Source organism: Oculina patagonica, chromosome 7 (genome assembly GCF_052425735.1).
Source record: "Oculina patagonica isolate OP01 chromosome 7, crgOcupat, whole genome shotgun sequence".
In the NCBI taxonomy this organism is placed as follows: Eukaryota; Metazoa; Cnidaria; class Anthozoa; order Scleractinia; family Oculinidae; genus Oculina; species Oculina patagonica.
Window position 1 is genome coordinate 9,374,252 of NC_135764.1, and position 10,080 is coordinate 9,384,331.

The 10,080-nt window shown below is 38.7% G+C and overlaps 1 protein-coding gene across 2 annotated transcripts in view; it reads right to left on the reverse strand.

Moving 5' to 3' along the window:
• Positions 1–3,841, reverse strand: part of LOC144660724 (uncharacterized) — a 4,692-nt gene extending 851 nt beyond the window's left edge. The window contains exons 1-3 of one of the 2 annotated variants that reach the window (XM_078521453.1): positions 3,750–3,841; positions 1,515–1,815; positions 1–797 (exon numbers count right to left, since the gene is read on the reverse strand). The exon at positions 1–797 is cut by the window's left edge and continues 851 nt beyond it. In XM_078521453.1, the coding sequence (XP_078377579.1) occupies positions 212–797; positions 1,515–1,815; positions 3,750–3,780 (918 nt within the window). In that variant the 5' untranslated portion in view covers positions 3,781–3,841 and the 3' untranslated portion in view covers positions 1–211. Of the gene's footprint in view, positions 798–1,514; positions 1,816–2,398; positions 2,481–3,749 lie in introns of those variants that run through there. The other variant, XM_078521454.1, reaches the window with a different exon arrangement.
• Between the last annotated feature and the right edge of the window lie 6,239 nt (positions 3,842–10,080).

Consider the following 10,080-nt stretch of genomic DNA (forward strand, 5'->3'; position numbering starts at 1 on the left):
GACACGTGTGCAAGCATAAGAGAAAAAATAAAAAATTGGAAAGAAAATGTTTGTCTAAAAAACAGTCTTACAGGTATTTGTTTGTGTTTGCCCTTCAGTATTGCTTTTAACAATGACTTCACAAAGATGACCCTTGGCGATTATTTCTTTCAAGAAAGCAGGTTTTCAGGTTTTTGGCACAAATATACAAACAATTCATTTATCAAGATTTCTAGAGACAGTCAGGGTATCCCCCAAAACTATCACAACCGAAGTTATGAAAAAAGGGAAGCAAGCAATAAGAGGAAAATTTCCGTTTGCCGCGACAGCATAGATCGTGTTCATAACAGCCCTGATGGAAGCAACAGTCATCACATATCGCCTTCCAGCACCAGCATTTTGGCCCGCACATTCCCAAACAATCATTTTTATTGGGGTCTCCTCTCAAGTCTTCACAGTTATCTCTTCTCTTGCCAAAGAGTGTTAGGTACTTGTGGGTTTTATAGTCAGCGGTTTCCGTATCGCGCGCAGGCGTATTTGGACCACGTTCCGCCAACAAGCTCATGGACATTACATGGAAGGCCTTGGTTATTGGGTATTGCTTTGCTCTGTTGTGTAAAGCAAGCGAAACGCGATCTAAAAGTTGCATTTCTCGTTTCCTTCGAAGTTTCTCGATTGCTCTCTGATACAGGACAGGGGAACTTTGTCCGTTTTCGCCCGTCAAGCCAGCACGACCCTCAAGGATTGGGTCTTCAGTCCCAGAATTGGTCTCCTCCCTGGCTGTGCTAATAAACAATGGTTCTGCAGCAGGGTGGGGCCTGTAGATAATGATAATAACAGAAAACCATTTAATTCACATGTTAGTGTTCGAGGCCGAAAAATTGACCCGTAGCGCTGAAATACATTTGATGATCCGCTTTAAATATAAACAACGTAGATCGCATTCTGACATATAGAATTGGCATTTTAAGCGTGCGTTTTGAAATCTAGAAGACGTTTTGACATTATATTGTAGTTAAGTATTTTTCAAAACTAGGGATAGAAAGAGACAGTTATTATTAGTTTTTCTCGACTCTTTGTGACCAGGAGTTTTGATTTCAGTAGTAAGAGCCGTGCTTCTGCCATTCGGCAAAGAATTTGGTACGTTTGTTTTTGTCAGTTTTCGACAAGCCATTTATTTTGAGTTCTGTGTTTGATTTGAGTAATATACCACGAAAAATCACTGACGTTTCGGGTAAGCTTGACACGGCGTATATAACACAGTTTACCACTGAGTGGCAACGATACGACACGAGACACAGGAAATGTCAAACTTCAAAGCAAAGTTATTATTTTTTTACTTGCTTTGTTAGCGCGAACAGGTAAAAAACACTGTTGGAAACAACAGGTGCTACCTCAAGCCTTCTGATAAATAATTAACATAATCTATAGCGATAATCGAATGTACTTGTTAGGCAGTAAAAACGTAATGAACGTAAAAGACATAAAGAAATTAATGTCTGTGCAACAAGCTAAAGGAAGGTATTACCACTCACCACAAGAAATTGTCGCCCATCACTTGAACATAAAATCTCTGAGATGCCAGTTTTCTATATCGCACCAGCAAATTTTTCTTCTTGTCTGTCAGTTGGATAAGTTCTGGTTGAATCTCGAAGCACAAAGAAAGGCTTTCGTTATGACAATAGCACCCCTTTACCAAGCTTGTTGAACGATGTTCAAACTCAAGAGATTTGTGTCTGCAGCCTTTTATGGCCAAGCCAAGATAAGCCAAAAGAAGAAATTGTCGCAAAAAATTCGACACAGTCATGTTAGAAATGAATGGTCTTTCACTGTCATCTGCAAACAAACCGTTAGAGGAAAGCACATGTTTTTATTGATTCTTGCAGGTATCGAACTGAAAAACAACAAACCAATTGGAATAGCAGGAATGAACGGTTCGAAGCTGTTTCTTTAATCACCGGGCCAATTCTTTCAACTTCCCTTTCTTTATCTCATTGTTTCCGAATTCTTAAACATAAAAATAGTTTCGATTCTTAAAACTTTAAGGTTCTACCGGAACAAGCAATTAGTTTCGGTAACTCCATTAAAGTTGTCCGCGCTTTGGCTTCTACAATTTACAGTGTTCAAGTCAGGGAATGGAAACATGAAAGTGTGTTTCCTAGCTTGTTCCAGACCCCTTAATTGCCGTTACCACAGTAACGCAAACAAGAAAGAAACAAATACTGAAGAATGTGGGCTTCAATAGGAGATTATTATTTTCTGTCCCTGCGGATTAATTTTGCCTGACGTTTGGTCTTAAAATATTGCGGGGGATAAAAAGTGTCTATACTAAACTGTGACCCCATATTGAACAAGACAAAATGCTTATTGTTGACAAACCACAAATTTTGAGAACTGAATAAAGATTAGCCACACATACTTGGAAAGTGGTATTCTCTTCACGGCCAAGCTTCGTAGCTGCTACCGAAAAATAATAGGCCATTTCCGAGTTATCCTTTGCCTCTGTTTCCAAACGAGTCTACGTGCGAAACCATTCGAATGAAAATTAGCTTGATTTGCATGAACATTGATCTGTAGGTGAAAATCATTTTTATATGAATCGTTTCGAATTCGGACGTAGATTTGAAACAGAGGCAAAGGATAACTCGGAATGTGCCTATTAACTTGAACATAGCGCAGATGAAAGCTATGATCTATACGATACGATTAGGAGTGCATGTTATTTTTAAAATGTGCTATATTGTAAGATGCATGAGAGAGAAACAAAATCGTCCGTAGGTTGCTAACATTACCTGCAGGTGAACTTAACCTAAACCAAACCAAGCTTTTCATGATTCCCATTCTCCCTTAATTTCCTATGGACCTAGAGGAAGTAATAAGCAGTAGGATCGATACTATTTTTTTTTGTTCAACATTCCTCGAAATTTGATAACGTACTAGTCAATTGAAAGAAACATGATGTAAAACTGAACCAAATAATGTTGTGGCTCACCGAAATTACGGAGTTGAACATTCAGTATTTATTTCTTCTAAGTCTCCCCAGCTTAAACTGCGATAAATTACCTTATTTCAAAGTTTTCCCAGATTTTTCGTCTCGTAGTTTACAAATTCTCCGTAATCTGTTTTGTCCAATCAAGATGGCATACTATCCTATTTTTTACATAAAAAGCGAACGATATTATGATAGTTTATTACCACCGGGAAAATAATATTCGCCGAAAGTAAATTGTCGCAAATGTTGGTTATTTTTACCACAGGGCACAGAGGAGTCAAGTTTGTCCGCAATTCAAAATCTCTACCGTGCAAAACGACCTTCAAAAGCTTTTCAAAGCGATCATGTGAGCCGTACGTGATACAACGCCGTCATGCGATACTTGTTTACAGATTGTCTGGTCTTGTGATATATCGTATTCATACCCTCATGCGACATCCGCAGACATCAATGTTTGTGGGCGTTACCAGAGAGACTAGCAGTAAGAAAAAGAGCAAGGGACGAAAGCGATTTGAGGCGAAATTCCGATCCCTCGTTACTCGCTAAAAATCAAACGAAACGATCTCATTTTTAACATGTGGTTTAATACTAGGATTGTCTCCCCCATACGCTGTAAGAAAATCTTCAAACAAGTCGTTTAAGCTGTATTTCGGGGGACGAGTTTTAGGCAGTTAAAAATTCGTTTTCGTACAATGTGGACCGGAGGATACTGGTGGCGGAAATGCGTCACGAGACATGTGATGTTGCAATACCGTAATGTGTTTCACAAGTAACTTACCGCTTTGAAGAGAAAACATTGTTTTCCACATTCAATTTCTTCGGATTTCGTTGTTTCTCGTATGGTAAATTTCGCTTTTCCCGGAGAGCACTATTCATAGCGGAGCCCCCGCGCGCGCCAGCGCGCCCGCGGAGCACCATGGGTAATGCGGGTACGTGAGAATTTTTGTAAACCCAGGAGGCCGGAAAAATTTGGTGCGTACGCCCGCCCGCCCGCCGCGCGTACAGACTCTTGGGGAGGGGGAGGGGAGTCCCAAGGCAACCCAAGCGGGGGGGAGACAATCTTCTGCCTCCTTGGTTAACCAGAAATGAGTGAGGTCAACGACTAAGATCTTTGATATTGGACATCCATTTTATGGTCAATTGACAGCTGTCAAAACAAGGTATCCGCTGACCAGTATCACATGACCATATCGCGGGCTCAGGTTTAGAACTGGTCAAGGTCGCGTGTTTTTTTGAAGTTGACCGCTGACCAAGTGATGGCATTGCTATTGGACCGCGGGCGCAAGTGAGTCGGTTCAGATTTACATGAAGGACAAAGTGAACAACCCGGACAGTTTGTAAGCTGAAAAAGAAATGTCTTCGTAAATATTTCTTAGTCTACCCCGTCTAAAGGTTTTACACATCATGGAAGTTCTGGCAAACGATAAGGGCTTACGGGGAGATCCGAAACAGCTGGCGAGCGAGCGAGTTTCTACCGTTTCGGCGGTTGACCAACTCGATTCACTGAAGTGAAGGAAAAAAGTGTCAATAGCTACACGGATGGAGAAGGCTGAAATAGACCTTCGCAGATAATTCAAAGGTCGTTGGTGCTGGAGTATAATTTAAAGCTTACATGTTCTACGCAGTTGGATAATAATACGAAAAACTGCGGCCGCTTCGCCTCCGATTAATTGGCATGAGCTGGTTGAAAGCTTTGCCCTCTGCTCATGTCTGCTGAATTGACAAGCATTCTCCGACTTCAAATATGAGGTAACAAACTTTGACTTTACTGAACACACTAAGTCCATGTTTTTTTTTGTGAAAATCTGTAATTATATGCTTTATGAGTGAATTTGCTTCTGTTTAGTGGTTCTGGTTTACAGAACTTTATATTAAGTTGAATTGTTTATAATGAAACTCCCAGCTAAACTTAGTGTTTTAGCTTTTTAAGTCATCTATTTATTCTTATTTACTCGCTGTTGGAATTTGTTTGAACAAACTATTTTGGAGTCGTGGACGATTACGCCAAGAGATCGTTACGTTGCGAATTTCTTGCGTTGAATTGACCCGTTTTTACCACACCTTAGCAGAAACAAAAAAAATCAGTTTATTTCCACATAAAATTACATGTATCTTAATTATTTTGAGTAATTTTATAAAACACAATTGTTCGCTCTACTTGTAATCCATGCCATTTTAGACACTGTATGCAGCTATGTATGCAAACTTTAATTCATTGACTATCATTATGACAGTGTTAAATGTGTATCTTTGAAAATCTTATAAGTATTACTGTTAGGAGAAAAGCTTTTATGATGTGGCAATGTTTTTTTCTATACAGGTAAGTTAACAAGAAATCCCCAAGTAGAAAAGCTAAATATCCCATGTAGGAAGGAAGGGTCACTACACTGAGTGTATAAACGAAAGAGGCTAATTATATTTGATGAGATCCATTAAATAAGACATAATTTTTTATAAATTATTTTTATAAACAGGGCTTTTAATTAGAGCTGGTGTGGTGGTTTTTAATAGATTATTTATGTCAATCCTTCTTTTAGCTGGTGTTATATTCTTATATTTTCGAGTTGGAATTCGAGTTAACATTTCGAGTTAGGATTTCAAGTTGGATTTTCGAGTTGGATTTCGAGTTAGGATTTCGAGTTGGATTTTCGAGTTGCTTACCGTACTTAACACTCCGGTTAGCCTACTATACACGCCGGTTAGCCTACTATGCACTCCGCGGGTTAGCCTACTATACACTCTGGTTAGGCCACTATGCACTGCGGTTAGCCTACTACACACTCCTGTTAGCCTACTATTTACTTCGGTTAGCCCACTATGCACTCCGGTTAGCCTGTTTATGGTTAGCTTTCAATAATTGTAATGGGTTTTGCTTTGTCAAAAAAAATCCAACTCGAAATCTGAACTCGAAAATTCGACTCGAAATCCTAACTGTAAAATTCAACTCGAAAATCCAACTCGAAATCCAACTCGAAATCCTAACTCAAAATCCAACTTGAAATCCTAATTTGGGAGTTAGTTTGTCTCTCCTCAATGACATTCAAAACAACTACATATGTATTAGTAGACAATTTAAATAATTAATATTTCACTAAAAGTATGTTTTCATGAAATGCCTACATCTTTTACCAGAAAATATCTATACCTAGCCTCACTGTGGAAGGTTAAATGGTTTGAATGTCACCTCCCCTCACAAACTCCTTTTAAAATTCCAATGTGTGGTTATGGCAGATATCCAGCTCATCCTCGTGTATGAACCAGTGAAACAAGGCATCAAAGAACCTCAAAACAACATGGAGCAGGAAAACAATAGCTCCAAAACAAAGAAATATTTCACAGGTTCTTACACCAAGGAAAACCCAAATATTCAGATCCATCCCATGTAAGGTCAATGGAAGTTCCAAAAGGGCTAGGGGGAGGGAGGGGGGGGGGGGGGTTGTTTAAAGGCCAAACCTTTTAATTAAGAGGGGGTGTTAGGGTTTGCAGTGATGCTTTGAGTTTATTAAAATATTTAGTTGACTTCGCAGTTATCAGTAAAACAATAGTCTGTGCTGATACATCTCTGTTAAATATCTAATGGATCATTTTGCATCCAGTAGTTTGGCTTCAGTTAAACAAGCTTGAGTTAAGTGTTTTGTCCTATAAATTATTGATATTGATGCCAATTAATCAATTTTAATTTAATCTGTGGCATTTGACTTTTTTTCAGGGTTAACATGAGTTGCAGATTTTGCAGAGCCACAGACACAAAAACAGACAAGGACAAGGACATAAATAGAAAACAGGAAAGATTAAATCCAGCTCGATGTTTGGGTGTCGTCATGATGCTATTTTTAAGAGACTAGGGACATGTAAATTAAAAACAAGAGAAGCTGCAAATAAGCAAAATTTATATTTTAAATGTTAACCTATTTACAGTTTACTTCAGAAAAAGACTTCTTGATTGACCTGTCACTTTCACATCTTGTTAGATGAAACAAGGGCATTACGAAGTGATCTTTTGAAAAATATACAGCCAAAACAGTAATGGCAGAAATGGTGGTAGTTTAAAATTGCTATTTTCAATGTTTTGACTGGTAAGAAACCACATATGACCAAGCTTAAATCTGTTTGGCCTGTTAACATGACCTGCAAGTGTCCAAATGTTTTGAGCCCTCGACTACACAGGACTTACATGTAGTTGTCTAATTATATGATAAGATCTTCGGTTGACCTTGGGGGAGGTAGTGGAGTTACAAAGCAATGTAATTATTTGAATTTGGGTTGGTTATGCTGAAACTGGTGGTACTGTAATATTCTAAAGTATAGGTGAGTGTAAAATCGTTATTGCAAGCAATATGCATTACCAATTTCATTCTTATGTACTGTATGCTGTGTACAATTTATAAGAACAGCTATGTTTTTAAAATAAGTGAAATATTCTAATCCATAAGGTACCATGTAGCAACCAAATTGTGACTCACTTGCTTACTTTGTGAACTCCATGACGAATGGGCAACATGACTCCAAAAAATGTGGACAATAATACAAACAAATTTTTAAAAGAATAGTCAAAGTATTGATGTTATATTTTTTCTTGCATAGTTTTATACACAAGCAAACATGATTCTATTTTTTTCTACGTAATCAAATAACAAAACTGAGTTTGAGACTCACAAACAATATTCTAGCTTCCCAGAATTTTTGCTTTTTTTTCTGTAAGTGAAGTGAAACCCCTTAAGAGGAAGGGGAGTCAAAAGACATGTAAAAGTAAATAAGGTGCTATCATCTTCTTTTTTTTTTTTGGGGGGGGGGTGGGTTGGGGATGGGGTGATCCTGTTCGGTGCAATGACAGAATGTCACTTCTTTGTTTTCGGAGTTAGGTTCACCCCTGTTTGCTCGCAGTTAGCTTTATTCATCCGGTTTCCTTGCGGTTAGCTTCCACTGTAGTTTGCTTGTGGTTAGCTTTCACTCCGGTTTGCTTGGAGTTAGCTTGATTTGGGCAATATGCTCTAAACCCTTAGCTATAACTTCTGCCATTTCCATTCAAAATTAAAATATAGGCAAATAGTGAAAATGAAAATAAATAAATGAGTGAATGAAAAACATTAAAATCAACCTTATTATAAATGTAGATGTTTGTTATTTCCTTTATACTCTAAATGCTAAGTGATTTTCTTTCTTTTAAAGCTGGTAAAGCAACAACAAAAATGCCTTATTTACTATGTGATATGCCTATCTACCCGGACATGCAGCCCTACTCCTCCCTCCTTTTTTTTACACGAAGGTAACATAATTGCCCGTTTTGCAACATAATTTCCCATCCAGACTTCTTAATGCTGTCGGTGGAATTATAACGTTTTGATTGATTTTGTTTGTTCTCTTATTTGGTGTTGCTGTACACGGTACCCGGAAGGGGAGGATGGTACTCTCATATAAGAGCTATACGGGTATGTGCCTCTCAACAGGGTATGCTTTTTTGCCTCTCTGACTCTGAAACAGGGTATACAAATCACCCTTTTGACTCTGAAACAGGGTTGATTGTTTTCCCAGAATCATGATTGAACACTATCAAGTATAGCTATGAAACTCCGCCCCTTTCATCTATCTTCATATATTTCCATTGTGGATATTGCTGGAACAGGGTACCTACCTTGCAGTGTTTGACTGGAACAGGGTCGCAAATTGAACCTGCTGTCTCTGAAACAGGTCCAGAGTCTCAGCAACTCAGCGGCAACCCCCATAGTAATTTTTGGGGAGTACTCCCCACCCCCCCCCCCCCCCCCGAACACAGTAAAAAAGAAATAAGGAACAATACAGTCAACTCTCTCTAAAACGGACACCGTCGGGACCGGCTCCAATTGTCCGTCTTAGAGAGGTGTCCGTCTTCTAGGGAGTTTAGTTACAGTAAAATGACTGAAAAACGGCAGGGACGGGGCCAACACCAGGTGTCCGTCTTATAGAGGTGTCCGTTAAGAGAAAGTTGACTGTATTAATTATTATTTATTAAAAGAATAAAACGAATAAAAAATTCTTAGCCTTAAAGTTGTACAATGGCCAGAATTCAGAGTTCAATAAAGTGCAAAAAAATTAACTGGGGAGCTCCGCTTTTAGGCTTGCCTAAATCTATATATTATTTTGAATCTTACCGCCGGTCGAAAGATCAGTTGTTGTTTTGAATTTCGGATTAGTAACGGTTGATTTCAGCTGTCACAGCATGGATCTACACACGACTTCCGTTTCCGCCACCAGTATGCTTCGGGTGACATCGAGCCGATCACGTGGTATAATGTTTCGTCCCTTGTCTCTTTTTCTTCTCGGCACTTCGTGCCTCGTCGGAAAGCTTCGCTTTCCGAAAAAAATCGTCGACCTTCGGGCGACGATTTTTTCGCCCCAGGCGACCATTGTCAGAATACGATATCTGCAAACAAGTATCGCATGACGGCGTTGTATCGGCGATCGCTTTGAAAAGCTTTTGAAGGTCGTTTTGCACGGTAGAGATTTTGAATTGCGGACAAACTTGACTCCTCTGTGTTCTGTGTTTTTACCAAGTGTTTTGTGCGTGGGTCAGGTTACCATAAATTTCTTGAAGTATCTGCTGAGTAATTATACTTGGCTTATAACATAATATGATGCAAATATTCTTTGTCTCCTCACAAATGTTGCTTTATCGATTTTTCTAAAGTATATTGTGCAGCAAATGGTGGGCACTTGTTAATCATCTTGCATATTGTTCATGACGATTCTTCTCAGTCAATAAGGTAATTATCAGATAAGGCAATTCGGAGTTAGGTGTAATTTTTTGATATTCTTTTATAACAAACTTATTTTACACTGCTTTTGAAAGTATTTGTTGTAGAAAAGCATAGCAAAAACACCAGTTCAAGGCAAAGAGATACACTCTGATTTGTTTGTTTTCCATGCAGAAATCCGTGAGTGATCCTGAGCTCTCTGATTCTATTTATATCTTGTTTTTGGATCAAAAAATAGTAATGAAATAGTATTTGTATCACCCCTTAACGTCGGCTATCATAATACAGAGCCAGCGAGCTACACTGACTTAAAACACACACGGGAAACTTTGTGTCTTCACCACATTTACAGTTTTTCTAAAACGTTTCCCGTTTCCC